General features: G+C 37.4%; 1 protein-coding gene across 2 annotated transcripts in view; it reads left to right on the forward strand.

Annotated features, from left to right (window-relative positions):
* The window catches only part of LOC150108516 (proteasome assembly chaperone 2), a 135,501-nt gene that overhangs the window by 57,398 nt on the left and 54,720 nt on the right, over positions 1–23,383 (forward strand). For both annotated transcript variants that reach the window (XM_090390824.1, XM_090390823.1), the window contains exon 4: positions 907–1,025. In XM_090390824.1, the coding sequence (XP_090246950.1) occupies positions 907–1,025 (119 nt within the window). The remainder of the gene's footprint in view (positions 1–906; positions 1,026–23,383) is intronic.

The following is a 23,383-nucleotide window of genomic DNA, read 5'->3' on the forward strand; positions in this document are numbered from 1 at the left end:
TCAACTTTCAGTCCTTGTAATCTAACATAATTACTGATATTGTGTGAATTATATAGTGTTAATATATGTATATATAAAAATATAAATACGAATGTTAAATCAGTACTTGTAAGCTACATGTAATATAAGGATTGTATGCAATGGAGCATGTAGAAATAAATTACCTCCTGGTAGGGAGGAAATTTTGTGTTTTCCTCCCTATTGGGAGGGGGGGGGAAACAAAACAAAAACTGTTTCATTCTTGGAATACAATGGGTGTTTTAGCACAACACTTATTTTGCGTTTGTTTTATTTTACAAATCATAAAAGAAATATTTTATATAAATTAGAAAACCTTAGTAGCAGCATATATGACATTCTCAAACCAGTATTACCATCTGGATTAGAGAATGGAGATAGAGCAGTTGATTAGAGACTATAGATATGAGAGTTCTGAGGGAAATTGGGGAATTGATCAAATAGCTTCAATGACAGAGCCATATTGAAAGTGAAGATTTCAAAAAAGAACTTGATGTTATTAATATTTAAGAATGTGTAAGCAGAGCTAATCTAAAATTCTGTTGTCATTTCAGCACAGTGGATGGTTAGCAAAACAATCACCTGAGGTAAAAGAAGCAGGTAGGGGAGGAAGTATAATAGTACAAAGATGTTAGTGTTGATGTAGTTAGGAATATTTTAGAAGATCAGAATGAAAACTTAAGAGCTGATCAAATTGCATCTAGTCTATGTTCTGCAATTTCATGTATTATTGTATGTTAGTATTCAAATAACAATAGCTAAAGCATAACAATGATATTCTGTGATATTGTTAAAATGAAGCAGTTGTCTCATTTCACCTATTATAAAAATGTGTTAGAAATTTATTTAAACTATCAAATTGAATTTGATTTTGCATTTGTATTTCAGAATCAACATAAGAATTACACAGAAGTCTTATGTAGATGGTTGAAAAAGGAGAATTTTAAACAGATCATTCTCCTTTCTAGCTGTTTTGCACAGTTCCTTTCACATGCAGAATTAAATAAGTAAGTTAATTTTGCATAATGTGTTTCATGTTATCTAAATCAGATATCACAAATGGCAACCAGTGATCTACATTTGAAATTCAGACTCTTTGTGAAATTCAAAATTAGCTCAATCAATAATTATTATATGAAATAATTACTTTTGCATGTTTGCAAGTTCATCTATTTAGACAAATGATATTTAAAAGTTGGATCAGATGTTTAAGTTAAATATAATATCTTCATGGTTATTGTGATTTGGCATTCATGTTATCCATTCACTCACCTAATTTTTCCCAGAACTGATAAATGTCGTCTAATTTCTTTGATCAGTTGTTTTATTTCTAACCCACTTCTCAAATTTATAAGTTATTACAACTGGTTTGTATATTGTCTTGTTGTATTACTTGTATAGCATTCTGGCTAAATTTTATTCCATAGATATTTTTGTAACTGACTTCCCCAATACCAGCTTTGTTTATTCTGTTTTCAAATTTAATTTGGCATTCAATAAAAACAAAATAAATAAATAAAAAATCCTCTAACATCTTTTATTTTCCAAAGGAAGTATTTCCACCATATAATCGTAGATTTTGAATAATTTAAATCTTAGTACCTAATCATGTGGCTTTTTCAGATATATAAAACTGAAAGATCATTTCTCTATTTTCTTGCTGGATTGTCTTAAAGTAAAATTCTGATTCCTGACAATCTCTGCTTGTCCTGAATCCAGCTTGCTCTTCCCAAATTTCTCTTCTAGAGTTTTTCTTTCTCTCCTTTCAGTGGGAGTTTCTTGCTAAATGTTTCAGGATGCTTTTGTATCCTGAAACAATCATTAGGAAATTTCTTCTGAAAATTCTCATATTGTTATATTTCCCTTTTTAAAGATGGGTACAATGGTAGTGCTTCACAATCTTCTGATAAGGCCTTCTGAATTATGCAGTGTAGCAACTGTGGAACTTTTATACCTTCATATTAGACCATTTCTGGTTGAACATCATCTACTCTGCCTGCCTTTCCATATTTCAGGTTTCTGGTGGTTTTTGTACCTCATGTATTATTGTCTCTTGACTGCATTCCTTTTGAATATTTTTTGTCCCTTTAATATGTCTGATTTCTAGTGTTCTTTCCTCCATTTTTAAGCATTTTTCAGTAGTATCCTGAACATTTTTTCACCTTCATGAATAATTATCTGGTATTTTTATGAAACATTTTGTTTATCTATTTTTACATATAGCTTTCTGTATTCTAAGTGCATTTGCTGACTTACTTCCAAGAAATTTTGATATTATTTCTACTTTTCCAGGACTCTCTTCTTCAGCTTCTTGAATTCACTATGAAGTTGTGTCTTTTGGTGTTTGCAAAAAAATTCAATGAAATTCATGCTTCAATATCACAGTATTTTCTTCACATTTTGCCATTAAATTTCTATTGTTTTGGTTCTTTTTAATTGTTTTATACCCAATAAAATATGTATATTTGAATTTGCAGATCATCTCTACATACTGCATGGTATTTATTCTCTTTATAAAACTTTCATTCTTCTTTAAAAGATCACATTCATTTTTATCTTATACAAAACTAAACATGACCATTTCTTATTTCTTATGCCATGTATGTCCCTGGGGTGCTTAAGGGTCATAGCTGTATAACTGAGAGGAGACCTCCACATAGCCTTTAAAGGAATGCGGAGAACCGACCAGGGCTTCTGACCTAATGTCCAATCCTCACCTTCTCGTGGTGCACCCTGTTGGGTATCTACTTTGATACTGAACGAACGAGGATGGGCTGGCAATTTGGGATTTAGCCGACCAAATTGTATTCTTATTGGTTAAACCAAAATAAAAAATGATGGTACAACATGACAAAATTTCATGCCGGCTGGGGCGTCGCCCGGTTAAACAAGGCCCCCGTTGTTTTCGCCAGGGAACCAGGGTGAACAGCGAAAAGTCAGCTACTGGAACAAATCTGAAAACAAACCCCAACTCAACATCACCAGAGTTGAAGATCGGTACTATCAACGTAAGAAGCCTGAATGGCAAAGAAATGGAGCTAGCTGAGGAATTAGATAAGTACCAGATCGACATAATAGGGGTGACTGAAACAAAAAAGACCAAAACTGGTGAGATCTTTCTGAGCAATAAATACAAAATGTTATATTCAGGCAATAACAATCAAGGAAAAGAAGGAGTAGCCATAGTATTCAACACAAAATACGAGGCTAATCTTCTTGAATGGCAGTCAGTCTCAAGTAGAGTAATGTGGGCAAATATGAGAATGGGGAACTGGACAATGAGACTTATTTGTGCCTATGGTCCCACAGAAGGTTCTACTAAGGTAGAAGTGGAAGAATTTTTTGAGGCTTTAGAAAAAGCAACTGACACAATGAAAAAGGAAAAGTTGGTCCTTGTTGGGGATCTAAATAGTAGAGTAGGAAATGATTGTGAGACATACAAAAATATTTTGGGAAAATTTGGAGAAAAGAGCAAAGCTAATAATAATGGCAAATATCTGTTGGATTTCTGCTCAGGACATGGACTGGTTATTACTAACACCATGTTCCAACATAAAAATGTGCACAAATTCACATGGAGAGAAGAGGCTAGGAATAAGAAAAGTCTCATTGACTATGTTATTGTTGATAGTGATGTTTTCTCCCTGGTGCAGGACACCAGAGTGTACAGAGGATTTGAAATTGGAAGTGATCACTATTTAGTCTTGAGCAGGATAAAATTGAATTTCATATTGAAAAGAATAACATGTAAGAAAGTTTTAAAGCGAATAAAAGTTGAGCAGCTCTCAGATGTAAACTGTAGACTAAAATACAGAAATATTATTGAAAAGAAAATGAAAGAGTTTGAGAACAGGAATCAAACCTTGGAGATTCAGTGGCAAACTCTGAAGGAAACATTGATTGATTCTGCCAGAGAGGCATGTGGTGAGGTTGTGTGCAAAGATAAAAAAATCAGAACTCCCTGGTGGACACAGGAAGTCAAAGAGGCAGTAAAGGAAAAGAAGAAAGCATATCAAAAGTTCCTGGCAAATAAGTCAGCTTTTACTCTTACAGAATACAGAGACAAATGTAAGAAAGCTAAACAGTGTGTAAAACTAGCTAAACAAAAGTCATGGGAGGACTTTGGCAAGAATATAGAAAATAAATATCAAGAAGGTGGCAAAATATTCTGGAGGTTGTTGAAGAAGCTTAGGAATGGAGGAAAGAGTGCTGTAAAAGGAATTAGAGATGATAAAGGTGAAATGAAAACAGGAGAAAAAGATATCCTTGAAGTATGGAGTAATTACTTTGAAAAACTGCTAAATGAAACAAGCAGTGATGACAGCACAGTGATAAAAAACACTGACCAGGCATGCAGTCAGGAATACATATCCATACTTGAAGTAGAAAAAGCCATCAAAGGCTTGAAATGTGGAAAGGCAGCAGGAGTAGATGATATTCGACCAGAAATGCTGAAGTATGGTGGTATAAGAGTCTTACAGTGGCTGCACTGCATAGTTCAGAAAGCCTGGACAGAGGGACGAATTCCCGATGATTGGAGTAGAGCTCTCATAGTACCCATATATAAAAAGGGAAATAAAACTGAATGTGAGAATTACAGAGGTATTTCCCTACTGAGTGTTCCTGGCAAGATCTATGCAAGTATACTTGAGAAACGGTTGAGAAGAATTGTGGAAGAAAAGCTTGGTGAAGAACAAGCTGGATTCAGGCCAAATAGAGGCTGCCAGGATCAGATCTTCACTTTACGACAAATAGTCGAGAAAGCATGGGAATATAACAAAGATCTGTATTTAAGTTTTGTCGATTTGGAAAAGGCATATGACAAGGTGCCAAGAGAGAAGCTATTCAATACGCTGCAGTTATATGGTGTCAATGGGGCATTATATCAAGCAATACTTAGTCTTTATCTGAGTTGTGAGTCAGCAGTTAGAATTGAAGGAAGTACAGGAAGATGGTTTAATGTTAAATCTGGTGTGAGACAAGGATGTACATTATCCCCTCTGTTATTCATTATCTATATGGATCACATTATGAAGGAATGTGGTATTAAACCTGATATCAAAATTGGAGATGTTAATGTCAGCTCTTTGCTTTATGCGGATGATGTTATACTTCTAAATAAATCCGCTACAAGTCTGCAAGATTCTCTGACTAAATTGAATAGCTGTTGTAATAGATATGGTATGAAGGTCAGCAATAAAAAGACAAAGACAATGAAAATAGGCAGAATCATTGAAAATGTCAACTGTGTTGTGAATGGAGAACCTGTGGAACAAGTAAAACATTTCAGCTACTTAGGCACAATTTTTACTGAAGATGGTAAACTAAATATAGAAATAGACAACAGAATCAGCAAAGCTGGTATCGTGGGAAGTCAATTGAATAAATTCATATGGAATAAGAAAGAAATTAGTCGGAACACTAAATTAGCTGTATACAAGACTGTGTTCAAACCAATTTTAACTTATGGATCTGAGAGCTGGGTCAGAAGTAAAACACTTGACCAAAGACTAGAGACCGCAGATATGAGAGTCCTGAGAAAGATTAGAGGCGTGAACAGATGGCATCAATGGCAATATCATATTAAAAATGAGGATATTAGGAAAGAACTTGACATTGTCAGCATCCAGGAATGTGTTAGCAGAGCTAATCTCAGATGGTATGGTCACTTAAATAGAATGGGATTGGAAAGATTAGCAAAACAAGTGTTCTCTGCCAGGTTGGCAGGAAAACGACCCAGAGGAAGACCAAGATATAGGTGGATTGATACGGTACAAAGTGCCTTAGACGATAGAAATATAAGATCTGATAATGTTGGAGTCTTGACAAGTAACAGACTGATTTGGAGGAAAATTGTAGATAGGAAGTTAGTAATGATGTAATTTTTTCATGTAGTACTGTCATATCCTGTACACCCCTTGAGGGTACATGGCAGGAATTTGATGATGATGATGATGATGATGATGTATGTCCCTTATATCTCTTATTTGCTAGTGTCTGTGATCTACAAATTCTCAGTCTGTCTTCATAATCAGTATTCCATAATCCTGATATCTTTAACATGCTCCTTTGCACTTTCTCCACTATATCAGAATCACAATGGAAACTAGGAGACCAGAAAACTGCACACAATAGTGAGGTCTTATCAAGGCCTTGTCAAGATGCAAAATTACAACTTTATCTTTACATATGAATGTTTGTTTCAGCATTGCAGTTATCTTTTGAGTTGTTTTTGCAATCTTTGCTACATGGCTCCTGAACTTCAGCTTCCTATCTACTAACCCTCCAAGATCCCTAGCCTCATCAGTTTCTTCAAGCATAATCCCACCAGTATAATACGACATTGGATATCTAATCATGGTGAAGTGAATGATTTTACATTTACTGACATTGAACTGACATCCATTTCCCATGTCTACAGTTCCAGCCTATTCAGATCATTCTGCAAGTACTGCATATCGGCATTCCTGATTACCTTACCTCTCTTTGCATCATCAGCAAATAGCTGTATGTTGCTTGTCAAGTCCTTCCCAATATCATTAATGTATAGATTGAATAACAGTGGACCACGCACTGATCCTTGTGGTACACCACTGGTTACCATAAATCTAGCAGACTCACATCCCCCATATACCACTTTCTGATATCTGTCAATTAGCCATCCTCTAATCATTGCTAATATTTTATAATCCAAACCCATATTCTCCAATTTATGCAACAGTTTACTATGCTGTATTCTGTCATAAGCCTTAGCAAAATCCAAAAGTATCATGGTGTATCCATCCCCTTGTCTAGTTCAATGGTAACATTATTATAGAATGTGAGCAAGTTGCTAAAACATGACCTTCCCTTAGTAAATGTTGCTCATTGCAAAGTAGAGATTCACTGTCATCTCATTTCTGAATGTGAGCCCTAACCAATTTTTCCAAAATCTTCACCACCACTCCTGAGATACTAATTGGTCGATAGTTGGATACATTAGTCTTTGCACCACCGTTGTGCAATGGAATTACCATACATTCTTTCCATTCCATCAGAATCTTCTCTGTTCTGAGACTCATATTAAACAGCCTGTTCAAAGGAATAGCCAGTTCAGCTGAATGTTAGCATGCATGCGGATATCTCATCAGTCCGTCCCTATTGCTGAATTTTTATTCATTTAGTGCAACAGCTCTAATACTTTGTCATAATACACCTGAGTTTCTTCATCCAGTGGAGAGGTAGCAGTGAGCTCAATGTCACGTACTCCAGGTTGATTTCTTTTAATAAAATGGGCACTCATTAGTGGAACAACCTTGTCTGCAACTTTAACCCTCACACGATCTGCATTTAGAAGAGTTATTCTTACATATTCATTATTTCTTTTACTTGCAGCATATCGATAGAATTCTTGTGGGTTGTTTTTAGCATGCAGAGCCAGTATCTTTTCATACTCAGACTTTGCTTTCCGTACAACAGTTGGGACTATTCTAGCTTGCTGCTTATAATTTTCATGATGTACATCATCCTTATTGCACATGATATTTCTTCCACATCTTCCTTTTCTTACAAATCTCTTGCTTAATAAGATTACACATCCATTTGTCTCCTACCCTATTTATTGTTTGAACTCTTGGGACACATTCTAACATTGCATCTTTAAAGAATTTTTTAAGTGCTTCCCATGTACTGTTGATCATCATCATCAAATTCCTGCCATGTACCCTCAACGGATGTACAGGATGTGATGGTACTACATGAAAAAAATTACATCATTACTAACTTCCTATCTACAATTTTCCTCCAAATCAGTCTGTTACTTGTCAAGACTCCAGTATTATCATTATCAGATCTTATATTTCTATCGTCTAAGGCACATTGTACCATATCAATCCACCTATATCTTGGTCTTCCTCTGGGTCGTTTTCCTGCCAACCTGGCAGAGAACACTTGTTTTGCTAATCTTTCTTCACCCATTCTGTTTAAGTGACCATACCACCTGAGATTAGCTCTGCTAACGCATTCCTGGATGCTGACAATGTCAAGTTCTTTCCTAATATCCTTTAATATGATATTGCCATTGATGCCATCTGTTCATGCCTCTAATCTTTCTCAGAACTCTCATATCTGTGGTCTCTAGTCTTTGGTCAAGTGTTTTACTTCTGATCCAGCTCTCAGATCCATAAGTTAAAACTGGTTTGAACACTGTCTTGTATACAGCTAATTTAGTGTTCCGACTAATTTCTCTCTTATTCCATATGCATTTATTTAATTGACTTCCTACCATACTAGCTTTGTTGATTCTGTTGTCTATTTCCATATTTAATTTACCATCTTCAGTAAAAATCGTGCCTAAGTAGCTGAAATGTTTTACTTGTTCCACAGGTTCCCCGTTCACAACACAGTTGACATTTTCAACAATTCTACCTATTTTCATTGTCTTTGTCTTTTTAATGCTGACCTTCATACCATATCTATTACAACAGTTATTCAATTTAGTCAGTGAATCTTGCAAACTTGTAGCAGATTTATTTAGAAGTATAACATCGTCCGCATAGAGCAAAGAGCTGACATTAACATCTCCAATTCTGATATCATGTTTAATACCACTTTCCTTCATAATGTGATACATATAGATAATGAATAACAGAGGGGATAATGTACATCCTTGTCTCACACCAGATTTAACATTAAACCATCTTCCTGCACTTCCTTCAATTCTAACTGCCGACTTACAACTCAAATACAGACTAAGTATTGCTTGATATAATGCCCCATTGACACTATATAACTGTAGCGTATTGAATAGCTTCTCTCTTGGCACCTTGTCATATGCATTTTCCAGATCGACAAAACTTAAATACAGATCTTTGTTATATTCCCACGATTTCTCAACTATCTGTTGTAAAGTGAAGATCTGATCCTTACAGCCTCTATTTGGCCTGAATCCAGCTTGTTTCTCACCAAGCTTTTCTTCCACAATTCTTCTCAACCGTTTCTCAAGTATACTTGCATAGATCTTACCAGGAACATTCATTAGGGAAATACCTCTGTAATTCTCACATTCAGTTTTATTTCCCTTTTTATATATGAGTACTATGAGAGCTCTACTCCAATCATCGGGAATTTGCCCCTCTGTCCAGGCCTTTTGATCTATGCAGTGCAGCCACTGTAAGACTTTTATACCACCATACTTGAGCATTTCTTGTCGAATATCATCTACTCCTGCTGCCTTTCCACATTTCAAGCCTTTGATGGCTTTTTCTACTTCAAGTATGGATATGTATGTATGACTGTATGCCTATTGAATGTTTTTTATCACTGTGCTATCACTGCTTGTTTCATTTAATAATTTTTTGAAGTAATTACTCCATACTTCAAGGATATCTTTTTCTTCTCCTGTTTTCGTATCACCTTTATCATCTCTAACTCCTTTTACAGCACTCTTTCCTCCATTCCTAAGCTTCTTCAACAACCTCCAGAATATCTTGCCACCTTCTTGATATTTATTTTCTATGTTCTTGCCAAACTCCTTCCATGACTTTTGTTTAGCTAGTTTTACACGGTGTTTCACTTTCTTACATTTGTCTCTGTATTCTCTAAGAGCCGACTTATTTGCCAGGAACTTTTGATATGCTTTCTTCTTTTCCTTCACTGCCTCTTTAACTTCCTGTGTCCACTATGGAGTTCTGATTTTTCTATCCTTGCAGACAACCTCACCACATGCCTCTCTGGCTGAATCAATCAGGGTTTTCTTCAAGCTTGCCACTGAATCTCCAAGGTTTGATTCCTGTTCTCAAACTCTTTCATTTTTTCTTCAATAATGTTTATGTATTTTAGTCTACAGTTCACATCTGAGAGCTGCTCAACTTTTATTAGCTTTAAAACTTTCTTACATGTTATTCTTTTCAATATGAAATTCAATTTTATCCTGCTCAAGACTAAATAGTGATCACTTCCAATTTCAGATCCTCTGTACACTCTGGTGTCCTGCAGCAGGGAGAAAACATCACTATCAACAATAACATAGTCAATGAGACTTTTCTTATTCCTTGCCTCTTCTCTCCATGTGAATTTGTGCACATTTTTATGTTGGAACATGGTGTTAGTAATAACCTGAGTAGAAATCCAACGGGTATTTGCCATTATTATTGGCTTTGCTCTTTTCTCCAAATTTTCACAAAATATTTTTGACAATCATTTCCTACCCTGCTATTTAGATCCCCAACAAGGACCAACTTTTCCTGTTTCATTGTCAGTTGCTTTTTCTAAAGCATCAAAAAATTCCTCCACTTCTACCTTAGTAGAACCTTCTGTGGGACCATAGGCACAAATAAGTCTCATTGTCCAGTTCCGCATTCTCATATTTGCCCACATCACTCTACTCGAGACTGCCTGCCATTCAAGAAGATTAGCCACATATTTTGTGTTGAATACATATGGCTACTCCTTCTTTTCCTTGATTGTCATTTCCTGAATATAACATTTTGTATTTATTATTCAGAAAGATCTCACCAGTTTTGTCTTTTTTGTTTCAGTCACCCCTATTATGTCGATCTGGTACTTATCTAATTCCTCAGCTAGCTCCATTTCTTTGCCATTCAGGCTTCTTATGTTGATAACACCGATCTTTAACTCTGCTGATGTTGAGTTGGGGTGTGTTTTCAGATTTGTTCCAGTAGCTGACTTTTCGCTGTTCACCCTGGTTCCCTGGCGAAAACAACAGGGGCCTTGTTTAACCGGGCGACGCCCCAGCCGGCATGAAAGTTTGTCATGTTGTACCATCATTTTTTATTTTGGTTTAACCAATAAGAATACACTTTGGTCGTCTAAATCCCAAATTGCCAGCCCATCCTTGTTCGTTCAGTATCCAGGTAGATACCCAACAGGGTGCACCATGAGAAGGTGAGGATTGGACATTAGGTCAGAAGCCCTGGTCGGTTCTCCGCATTCCTTTAAAGGCTATGTGGAGGTCTCCTCTCAGTTGTACAGCTTTGACACCTACATTCGGTGATATTTTTTGAGAAGTTTCTAATATGTATGGTAGATTTTGAAGCATGGTGAAGCACACAATCCTTCCTGGCAGTTGGCATCACATACACGTTTTGCCAAGTAGGGTAATTGAAAACCGTGTAAAAATGATAGGGCAATCTACATAAAAAGCACAAAACGTGAGCTGAAAGCACATTTTGTGCTCCTGCCAGCCCTGATGTCGAAGCCATTTTTTTACAAAACACACATTCTTCTTACTCTCAGTTCTAGCGAAGTACAGAAATTTCATTTCCCACAGTGAACAATCACCCTCTATGTGTTAACAAGAAAATTAAATAATAAACGCATCTAGTGCAGTTATAATGATTGCAAAACGAAAAAGTTTACGGAAATGTGCTCAGAGCGCTAGTAATGTTAGTAATTTGTAATTTGAGTAATTTCTTAGTAATCTACTAACAAATTACTCAAATGCGCTCACTCCGTTAGTAACACTAAAGAAACGACACTAGTGGGCGTGCACATTGTGTCTTTAATGGTCAAAGGGTTACTGAGCATGCCAATCAATTTGGTCATTGATATACAGCATTAGAACTTTTTCTTTCATTTCAGCAATAAGATTGGCATGTTTATGGATAACTGTAGTATTAAGTACAGTAGCACTTTTCACTTCACTAAGAACTTCATCTTTTTTTTTTTAATGACTGCAACAGTAGTGCAAGGGAAATTTGGCTTTTGGCCTATCTTGGTGTTTCTTACACAGTCATTAAATTTAATAATTTTAATCTTAGTATGTAATGTTAATAGCTTTATGCATTTTGTTCTTTTCAGTGGAAGCAACATTGCCCTTATTTTGAATTTTATCTGCCTTTATTAATGACAAAATAAAATAATAGTTATAAATAGTTTATAATTTACAGCAAAACACAGTAAGATGTAGTGAATAACGGTGTCATAAATAAACTGAGTTCACAGATACCACTATTTCACATACAAAGTTAGTTTGCTTACACTTGGATAAAGGAATGAACAAGAAAATAATTTCTTGGTAAGTATAATTTACTTTGTAACCAAACAAAAAAAAAAAAAAGTCTTGATCCAGCTTAGACCTTCTGCATGTTATGCATTTGGTGAGCTGTCTTCAGAATGTTTTACTTCAATTCCTGAATTTCAAGGATTTGTTGATGATGATCAGGTATGTTGACTGTAAACATGTTCTTAATGTCCGTGTAGTAGTGATTTTCAACTTATGACCTTTTTGACTTATGGTGGATCATCAGAACAGAATCTTGTCATGTCAGGGACTGATTATACTTCAACGGTCAGGTTGTTTCACATTACAGAAATAGACAGAATGAAAGACAGAGTTGCAGGCTCTGAATTAGCAATTCAACTTTTAAGTGAAGTCTAAGCAACTGATTCTGCTGATGTAGGTTTAATAGAAATAATGGAATGGAGGAAATGATGGATGCTAATTCTGTTGAACAGCATGTATGGAAATACATGTAGAAGTGGTAGAACAATACAGAAAGTGTCTGATACAGAAGTTCTTTGAGAGAGAGAGAGAGAGATCTCATAGACACTTGAGAGATTTTTTGATGTATTGCCCAAATGTGAAAGCAGTATTTTCTAAGGTTGGCTGATTTGAGATTTGTACAGAGTTAGTAGTTGGATGGATGAAAAGTAACATATTAATCAAAAAAGAAAAAGAAGAAAAATGTTTTCTTTTTCTGGAAGCTGAGGATTCTAGTGAAATTGTTATATTAAAGACTTCATTCTCAAATCCTACTGGCTGCACCAGTTCGTTATATTATTAATGTGTGAGATTCGTATACTTTAATATGTGAAAGCTTGATCTTTCCCACATATGTTATTCCCCACCTATATTCATCAACCTATATTTAAAGACAGTTTAACCAGCAAAAATTAAAAATTAATTTTAATTTTTGCTGGTTAGAGTGTTCCAGATTCATATCCGTGATAATGCATTGACTTCAGGATTAACATATTGTGTTCTAAAGAATGAAGCTCAATTATAAAAAAAATTAAAATATTTGCTTTAAACATATATTTATATACAATAAATAATTAAATGGCCAGTTTTAAAAAATAACATAAAAGAGCTCAAATTTCTCTCATACTCTATTCCATATTGAGAGACAGAACAAAATACTTCTACAAAAACGAATGAAAATGGCATTCAGTTAAACATTCTGTCTTTCAACTTTCTGAAGTAGGCATAAAGAAAAATTTCACAGACAACAAGAATATATTAATTGAACAGTTCTAAATTCATTTTCCAATATAGGAACTTTCACTGCAGATTCCAAATTGCTCTTTGGAATATACAGGGTAGTTCAAAATTCCATGTACAAACTTTGAGAAGAGGTAGAGAACATCAAAATCAACCATATTCACATAGGAAAACATTACTAGAAACGCCACTGGAAGGTACTGCCTTGTGTTATTTCTGTATCTGACACAAAGATACAGAAATAACACAAGGCAGTAAGTAGTGTCAAAAACTTTATTAGGCATAACTGAACAGCTCAATAGTAGTTGGATACATAATATGGTTTCACATCAGGTGCTCAAAGTTACGACCATTAGCAGTAATGCATGCCTAACACCGACGCATTGATTGCTGTACATTTTTGAAAATACCTGGAGTTTCCCGGATATTAGCAGCAGCGATGGCAATTCTTGCCGCGAGATCCGTGTCAGAGGCAACAGGCGTTTCATACGCCATGGCTTTAAGAGCCCCCCACAGAAAGAAATCAATGTTCGATAAATCAGGTGAGCGTGGGGGCCATGCGATGGGTCCACCACGCCCAATCCATCGAGCCGCAAAGGACCTGTCCAAATACTGATGCACAGAAATGCCAAAATGGGCTGGAGCTCCATCTTGTTGTAACCACATCTGCCAATGCACAGTCATTGGAATCCGGCAGAACTTCTTCCAGAAAGGTCCAATACTTCTGGGAGTCCAGTCGGGGTGGTAATAGGTATGGGCCGACAACGACGATACCTGCCCATACATTAATGGTGAAGTGTTGTTGTGCAGCATGCGATCACACGACGTGTGGGTTCTCATGGTCCCATACATGAGCATTGTGGTGATTGAAGACCCCCTTCACAAGTAAATGAAGCTTCATCCGTGAACAAAACATGGAAGATCCTGGTCAACAGCACTTTTCTGCAGAAACCACTGCGCGAATTCCACACGTTGAGGATAATCTTCGGCCATCAGTAACTGGACCCGTTGCAGATGAAATGGATGTAAGGTTGCAGAGTTCAAAACGTGCAATACACTGGATTGAGATACTCCTATAGCAGAGGCAACGGCACGTGTCTCTGGATTATTGTCCATTGCATGTAACACCTCTCTTCCATGGCAGGATTTTGCATCTATCATGGCCGCCCACTATCATGCCTGCGATCCCTGAATGATCCATAGTCGCACAAATTCTGATGCAAATGCGCAAAGATTTGATGATGCGGTATACTTTTGCTTGGGTACTTTTCACAGTACATTCATACAGAGGCTCGTCAATTACCGTCAGCTAACCCGTAAACTAGGTGCATGTTTGCCATCTCAGCGTTCGTAAAATGACCCATGTTCTTTGTAGGACATCGAAAGCTTGAATGAGGAAGCCCCAAATGCTCAACAGGAGCACTGATGAAACCTATCGCTTTCAGGTGGCGTTTCCAGTCATGCTTTCCTATGTGAATATGGTTGATTTTTGATGTTCTCTACCTCCCTTCAAAGTTTATACGTGGAATTTTGAACCACCCTGTATATCACTTGTCTTTAATTGAGCTCAAAATATTTTCACATACAAAGTACATTTGTATGTGAAATATGTAATACTTTAGTTATTACCTTCACTATGGCCTAAAAATAAAGTCCCCTTATTTTTCGGCCATAGTTGAATGAATATGAATATTTTCATGTGAGTGATAAAGGAGGGTTCATTTGATTCTATATAAAGACTTTGAATGGGTGATGTGCAAAAGGCACCAGTAACTATTCGGATACCCTAATGTCGGATGGGGGGGGGGATCCAACCATTGGAGTGTACTCATCCTTGCAGATCTATAAACCTGGGGGGATATCCATAATCAAGTTTTGAGTGCACAGTAAATGCATAGTAAGGAATTTTGATCGTCACTCCATTCAGTAGAGGATAGGGTGTGAAGGATATTCAATGTTTTTTTTGCACTTTTCCTGAAGATGACAAATGTGCATAGAGAATGTTAGTTTCTGTCAAAGATTTGGCCTGTTGTCCTACTCTGATATTGGTTTGTTCCATTCTTAAATCAGGATCAGGGTAGGGTTTGTTTCCAGCACACAGACAGTCTTTTCTGCTGAAAGCTTGAATCCTTGGCATTGAGCCCAGGAAGAGACATCATTGATTGCTTGTTGGAGTTGCCTTTCAATGATCCTCTTGTTGTAGGAGTGACGATAAATTGTGAAGTCATCAACATAAAGGCAATTGCTTATTGCAGGAGGAAATTGTTCAGTGATTGAGTTCACTTTAACAGCAAAGAGGATTGCACTTAAGACAGAACCTTGGGGAACACCCTCTTCTTAGTAATCTTCTTCTTCTTCTCAAGAAGAAGATTACTAAGAACACCCTCTTCTTAGTAATCTTCTTCTTGAGTATTCTGCAATTGAGCAGGTTCTTCTCTTAGTAGTAAAAACTTTCCTTCCACTCTCTTCTGTTCTGAGCCTTCTCTTTCAAGGTTGTGTACCTATCTCCATTCAGCATGTCATCTAGCATTGTTTTCCTTACTCTTCCTCTGGGTCTTTTTCCATCTGTTTTTCCTTCGATGGCATCTCTGATGATTCCATTCCCTATCAGAATATGTCCGATCCAGTTTCCCTTTCTTCTTTTTATTCTTCTTCTTAACAGACTTCTTTCTTCTTCTATACTTTTTAAGACCTCTTCATTAGTTATTTTATCTGTCCATTCGAATATTGCTTCGGAATACATGTTAAACAAAATTGGTGAGAGAGAGAGAGAACAGCCTTGTTTTACTCCTCGTCTAATGATACCTGGTTCTGTTGTACCATATATATCTCTCACCATGGCAGTTTGTCCCGTGTATAGTGAAATAATTAGCCTTCTGTCTTTCAATCTTTTCTGTTACTTCCACCATCTTATCCTATTTTACAAAGTCAAAAGCTTTTTCAAAATCTATATAACAGATATTAGCTTCTTTATTCACTTCCAGACTTTTTTCACTTACTATTCTTAACAGTCCAATCGCATCTCTTGTTCCCCTACCCTTCCTGAAACCAAACTGATCTTCTCCAAGAAATTCTTTCACCTTAGTTGCAATTCTTCGTGTTAAGATTCTCATAAATATTTTTGATGTATGGGAAATTAGGCTTATTGTTCTAAAATCCTTGCAGTTCACTGTATTATTTTTCTTTGGTATAGGTATTAATATTAAGGTCATAAAATCTTTTGATAGTTCTCCTTTGTTATAAATTAAATTTATTATTTTGGTTATTTCTTCAGTTCCTTTCTTCTGAAGTTGTTTCAGGAATTCCGCAAGTATTTCATCTATTTCATCTGGTAGGGTGTTGTTTTCCTCTTATTCTAAGGTGAACTGGACTCTGGGGTGTTGGTTGTTTTAGTGTGTTAGGAAGGAGTGGAGTGTATCTGTGCCATGTGGCCAAATAGCGAACACATCATCCATGTATCGAAGCCAAATAGTGGATTTTTGTGGGGCGGAGTTTAAGGCTTTCTTTTCAAAGGTCTCCATAAAGAAATTAGCCAAGGGTGGGGAAAGTGGTGAACCCATGGATGTCCCCCTCTATCTGTTTGTAGAATTTTCCTTGCCAAACAAAATAGCCTGAGTTCATTGTGAACTGAAATAGGGCTGAGATATCGGGAGGAAACTTGGCTTGGATGAGCTCTAGGGTTTCTTTGAGTGGGACATTAGTGACTAGGGAAGAGATGTCAAAACTGACCATTATGTCAGTGTGTTGGAGTGAGAGGTTTTCTATACTGGCTTTAAAGTGGGCTGAGTTTTTTATGTGTGATGGTGTGTTGCCAGTATAGTATGTGAGCATTTTGGCTAAATGTTTGGCTAATTTATATGTGGGGGAATCAAAGCCATCCACTATGGGACATAATGGCATATTTTGTTTATGTATTTTTGGGAGTCCATATAATCGGGAGGTCTAGAGTATAAGGTTTTAGTTTGGTAGTGACTTCCACAAGCCAAGAAGTGACTTTCTTAAGGAGTCTGGAGAGTTCTAATCTGAGAGCTGTAGGATTATATTCAATAGGGAGGTAAGTAGTACGGTCTAGTACTAAAGCATTAAGCTTACCTTTGTAGTCCTTTTGATTGAGCACCACAGTGGCGTTTCCCTTATCCAGAGGAGTCCAGTTCACCTTAGAAAAAGAGGAAAACAACACCCTCCCCCTTCCTAGACACTTTAATCACTCGCCAGCTTGATGGATCTTTGGTTTTCTCTGTTTACAGAAAACCCACTCATACTGGCAGATACATTCACCAGCAATCCCTCCCTCCCTCACAACAATATGGGGTTATAAAAACACTATATAACAGGGCAAAATTAATCTGCTCAGATGACAAGGCCCTAACCACTGAACTAAACCACATCCTCAACACTTTCTTAGCCAGTGGCTATAACCCCCAAAAAAATCCAAAAAATACTAAAACCAGTAAACTACAACCCCCCCCTCCACAATAAAGATTACACCAAATCGATCACCATCCCCTACATCCAGGGCACCTCTGAGAAAATAACCAATATCCTTAAAAAATTATGACCTTACTTCTTGTTACAGACCATATAAAAAGTTGGCATCCCTTATCCGCTCTACTAAAGACCAACCACTTCCCCTAGACTTACCTGGTGTATACCAGGTCCCTTGCAGCTGCAAATTGTCCTACTTTGGCCAAACAGGCAGGACAGCAAATATCAGGATTTCAGAACACAAAGACTACATCTGGTTTCACCAGTACAGCCACTCTGGGCTGGCAGACCATGCCTTAGATACCCACCATAGAATTCGTTGGAAGAAAACTAAAATAATACACCGCAGCAAGTTTAAGTACGAAAGATTATTCAAGGAATCATCAGCAGCTCTAAAAAACGTTCCAAATCTCAACAAATTTGGGTGCATGAAACTACCCCAAATTTGGGAGACTTACATTATGAGAACTTCAGCCCAACGGCCAAGACAACCAAATTAGCCCACCAGAGGGCACCATTAGGACTTCAGGAACAATATTAGTTTCTTGCTTTCTTCCTCATTTGCTTTTGTTAGTGCCTGCGTGCACATACCATATTTTTATGTTCCTGAAGATGGCAACGTGACGTTGCCGAAATATAGAAGTTATTCATTAAAGTTGCCTTTAATTAATATACTTTATATGCATTGTTAATTCCGTAAGCTAATTACCAGTTATCATCTCATAATGGATATCATTGGAGCCTATTGCACTAGGATGAGATAGCAAAAAAGCTCTTTTGAGTTTCTCTTTAATAAATGGTTTGTTATATGGCACTATGTCTTTGGTACAGAAGCTTAATCATTGTTTCTCTTGTTGCTCTTTTAGTATTAAAAATTCATGGGGGGTATGAGACTGTTGCTGAGATTTGGCAAAGTTTTTGCCCAAGTGTCTGCAATAGTTTTGGGATCAGCGATGATACATCCATTATGTTCCAAGGTAAACAGATGATGTGTTCTGTATCTACCTTTCATCCTCTGGATTTTATCCCATACAGTTTTTGCACTAGACATTTGATTGATCGATGATGTAAATTGGATCAAAGATTGTTTTTGACTCTGACGTCTCACATAATGTGCTTTGGCTTGAGCACGCTTAAAAACTGTTAAGTTTGATGTAGTGGGGTATCTACGAAATATATTCCATGCTCTATGTTGATCTTTTTTGGCTGTCTGGTATTCTGGGTTCCACCAGAATGTCTGATTTTGGATCGTGGAAATCGAAATGATGTTCTCAGGATGGAGGCTGTTGATGCCTGGACAATGCACTTTGTTATATACTTTACTTCTTCATTGATAGTAACAGCATTAAATTTTGCAAGATGAGAAAAAGTGTTCTAGTCAGCCTGATTCATTTTCCATATGGATGAAAATGGTTACTGCGAAGACATTGTGCTAAGAACAGGAAAGTAATTGCTTCCATATAAGTTCTCTTCGACATCCCATGTGAGCAGTGGAAGAATGGAATGGGGAGCAGATTGTAAGATCAATTGCAGAGTATGACTGAGCAGGCATATGGAAGAAAGTATCGAGTCTATTATTCAAAAGGGAGAGGTCATATTGTCGAGGATTCTTTCAGTGATTTGACCTTGTCCGTTTGTGTTGGCGCCAACACAAACATTAAAGTCATACGACTATTGTGACCATTAAAGTCATCAATCAGAGGTATGGGTTTAGGCAGTTGCAAGATAAGGTTATCAAGATCGATTTCATTTAATTCAGCAATCGGTGGTAAATAAATTGAACATACTGTAATAAATAAGCCCACAGATAAGTGAATTACTACTGCTTCCAGAACAGTATTAAGTTGGACATCTTAGATGTAATGGAATATGACTGTCCACTAGGATAGCAACTTCTCCATGAGCAGGACCACCTCCAGTTCTGTCCTTACGTACAACAGTGAGATTCCTTAAGGTAGGTTACTAAATACTTAAGGAATTGACAGTGTATACTAGAATATAAATTAAAACAAACTTTAATATATACTTTCTGTATATTATATAGAAAATTGGCATCCCTTATCCGCTCCACTAAAGACCAACTACTTCCCCTAGACCTACCTAGTGTATACCAGATCTCTTGCAGCTGTAAATTGTCCTATTTTGGCCAAACAGGCAGGACAGCAAATATCAGAATCTCAGAACACAAGGACTACATCCAATTTCACCAGTACAGCCACTCTGGGCTTGCAGACCATGCTCTGGATACTAGCCACAGAATAAGGTGGAAGAAAGCCACAGTAATACACCGCAGCAAGTTCAAATATGAAAGACTATTCATGGAATCAGCCTCAGCCTTAGGAATATAATTTAATTTAAGTTGAGGGATATTGCATCACATGTTATTCGACTAAGAAACAATATGGGATGCAATATTCCTCAACTTGAGTTGCCGCTAGAGGGCCAGGCGAACGGTCGTGTTTTCAGGGAGCTCCCGAAAGCTAAGTACAATTTTGAATGGAAATTAGAATATATGTTAAAATCATAACGTAATATTGTCTAAATTTGGTAGCTTGTTGTATCTGTGTGATTTTGGTGTAAATTCCGTTAATTAATTTAGTATTTAACGATACGTTTCATAGATTTGAATATGGCGCCAATGCGACGTAAGATAATGGCGTCCAAAAATACGACGCCATTGTTCAAAAACTATAATGTGAGAGAATTTGTTCAATGTGATGTGTGTGGAATGTATGCATTCCCGAATGAGGCTGGAGTTTGGATTGAAAGTGATAGTGGTGGGAGAATGTGTAGAAAGTGTATGCAAAGTGAGGAGTCGAAGTATGTGTCAGGTTGTGAGACAGTTATGGTTGAAGAAAGCCAGAATGTGAGTGAAAATAGTGGCTTGATAGGGAATTGCGGTGTACAAGATGGCAATGTGAGCGGTGATCTAAGAAAGAGTGAGAGCAATTATACAGAAAGAGAAAATGGTTTGAATGATAAAAAAAATGAGGAATTATTTGTAGGAAGTGAGATCGCTAGGTTGCGCGCAGTGATACAAAATGCGCAGCGGCAATTAGAGCACCTGCAAAACTCTTTCCAGAGTGAGTCGGCTAACGTAAATAAACAGCGTGGGAGAGTTTCCGAAATGAAGGAGAGAGTGTTGTATGGTGACTCGTTATTAAGAGGAGTAATAGACGGGAGTGTCACTAAATCGTACTTACCGGGTGCGAAATTTAAGGATGTAAGTGAGAGTATTAGAGTGCAAAAACAGAGGGTGAAAGAATTAATAATTGTGGCGGGTACGAATGAATTGAAAGGTGATAAATTTTTTATGAGAGAGGACTTGAAAGTATTGTTAAAGGTAGCGAAAGAAAAGAGTGACAGAGTTAGAATGGTGAGTCTGTTACCGCGGTATGACAGAGAGGAGTTTAGAAGGAGGGCCATAATCACAAATGACATTATGCGCAGGTTATGCGGACGGTGTGGTGTGGAATTCGTGAACGTGTGGAATGAGTTTGATGGGCGAAAGGACTTATACAAGATGGATGGCCTGCATTTGAATGGACTTGGTGTGCGGAGACTGGAAAAAGTGTTGCTGAATGAAGTGAAAATGGATGTGCAGAACCAGGGAAACTAGAACTACCAAGGAGGGGGGGAAGTGGATATCCAGACATCAGTGAGACAGTTGAGTGTAAAAATGTATATAATGTACCTGAGCCAGCACTAAAGACAAAAAATGGGAATGGGACATTTAGAATAACGCATCAAGATAGGGGTGGGACAAAGGGATCACTGCAATTCATGTATACTAATGCCAGTATTAGGAACAAGAAGGAAGAATTTTTGGCCTTGATTGGCTCTTCCTGGCCACAGGTTATTGGCATTAGTGAAACATGGCTGACGGAAGATGATATAGTTAGTGGGATAGAATGTGTAGGTTATAGTATGTTTAGGAGGGACAGAGAGAATAAAATTGGGGGAGGGGTGTTATTGATGATAGCTGATGAACTGCAGCCAAGGAGAATTGAAGTATTGCAGGATAGTGAAAGGAGCTCATTTGAGGCTATTTGGTGTGAGATTGACACTGGCAGAATAAAATATACAGTTGGGTGCTGCTATAGACCAGGTGATGGAATAGATGGTGGAGATGGTATGCATAAACAAATTGATGAAATGATTGGAAGGAGAGTAATTTTTATGGGGGATTTCAACTATGGTAACATTAATTGGAAGGAGGAGAGGACACATGTGAGGAAGGAAATGGATTTTATTCAATTATTAAGGGATAACTATCTGAAACAGCATGTAATTGAAAATACTAGGGGTGTGAGAGTGCTTGACCTGGTAATTGCATCTCAAACTTTGACTGTAATGAATATGACCATGTTGCCACCTATTGGTGAGAGTGATCATAAGGTCTTGACCTGGGAGGTGGCTAAAGGTGTGCAATTTGTGATTAAGACAGGGTATATGTGGAATTACTGTGCTGGCAAGTATGACAAGCTTATGAGATTGCTTGGATCAGTGCCATGGCATGTACAACTGCAAGGGCTGGACGTCGATAGAGCATGGGAAGTGGTCAAAGAGCATTTACAGGAGGTTATGGCTGATTGTATACCTAAGGTCCGAATAGTGAAACAAGTAGGGGTTAAATGGATGAATAACACCATTAAGCTTGAGCTGCAAAAAAAGAAACAACTATGGAAGGAATTTAAAGAAAGGGGTGACCTGCAGGCACACGAACGGTATAAAGTGCAGGCTAGAAGGGTAATGAGTGTGGTAAAAACAGCAAAAGCCGATTATGAAAGGAAACTAGCTATGCAAGCAAAAGAGAATCCCAAACAGTTCTTTCAATATGCTGTAAGCAAGAAAAAACTGTACATGGCAAAATGATTTTAAGGAATTACGATGGTAAAGAGTTCACTGAACCAGTCGATATAGTGGAGTTACTGAGCGAGCACTTTGCAAAAGTATATCATCCAGGTGGTGATGTTGAAAAAATGAAGGAACCATTAGTTTATACAGGAATTGTGATGAATGAAGTGGAGGTGAATAGTCTATTACAGAACCTTAATGTGAATACATCTGTGGGATTGGATGGTATACCGGCACGGGTCTTGCATGAAGCGGCTAATGAATTATCAGTGCCCTTGACCATGTTGTTTAATCTGAGTCTCAGGTCTGGCTTAGTCCCGAAGGCGTGGAAAGAGGGGAAATTAGTTTCACTGCATAAAGGAGGATCCAAGACTATGGTTGCAAATTACCGACCGATCAGCATATCAGGAGTCGTTGTCAAGGTCTTGGAGAAAGTAGTCAAGGGAAAAATACAGGAATGGATTGATGAAAATGAGATACTGTACAGAGGACAGCATGGCTTTGTGAAGGGTAGATCATGCCTCAGTAACTTGCTCAAGTTTTATAACAAGGTGACGGCTGAACTGTATAAGGGAAATGGGTTTACAGTGATACTGCTGGACCTGGCAAAGGCGTTTGACAGGATACCACATGGAATTCTAATCCGTAAACTACAACATATGGGAATGGATATAGGGTTGGTGAGATGGATAGCTGGGTGGTTGATGGAGAGATATCAAAGAGTAGTTTATTCAGGAGTAGAGTCCAAAAACGGCCTGTGACTAGTGGTGTGCCACAGGGTTCTGTTCTTGGGCCACTGCT

The sequence above is a fragment of the Typopeltis vanoorti genome, chromosome 3 (assembly GCF_054136105.1).
Source record: "Typopeltis vanoorti isolate ZY-2024b chromosome 3, IOZ_Tvanoo_1.0, whole genome shotgun sequence".
In the NCBI taxonomy this organism is placed as follows: Eukaryota; Metazoa; Arthropoda; class Arachnida; order Uropygi; family Thelyphonidae; genus Typopeltis; species Typopeltis vanoorti.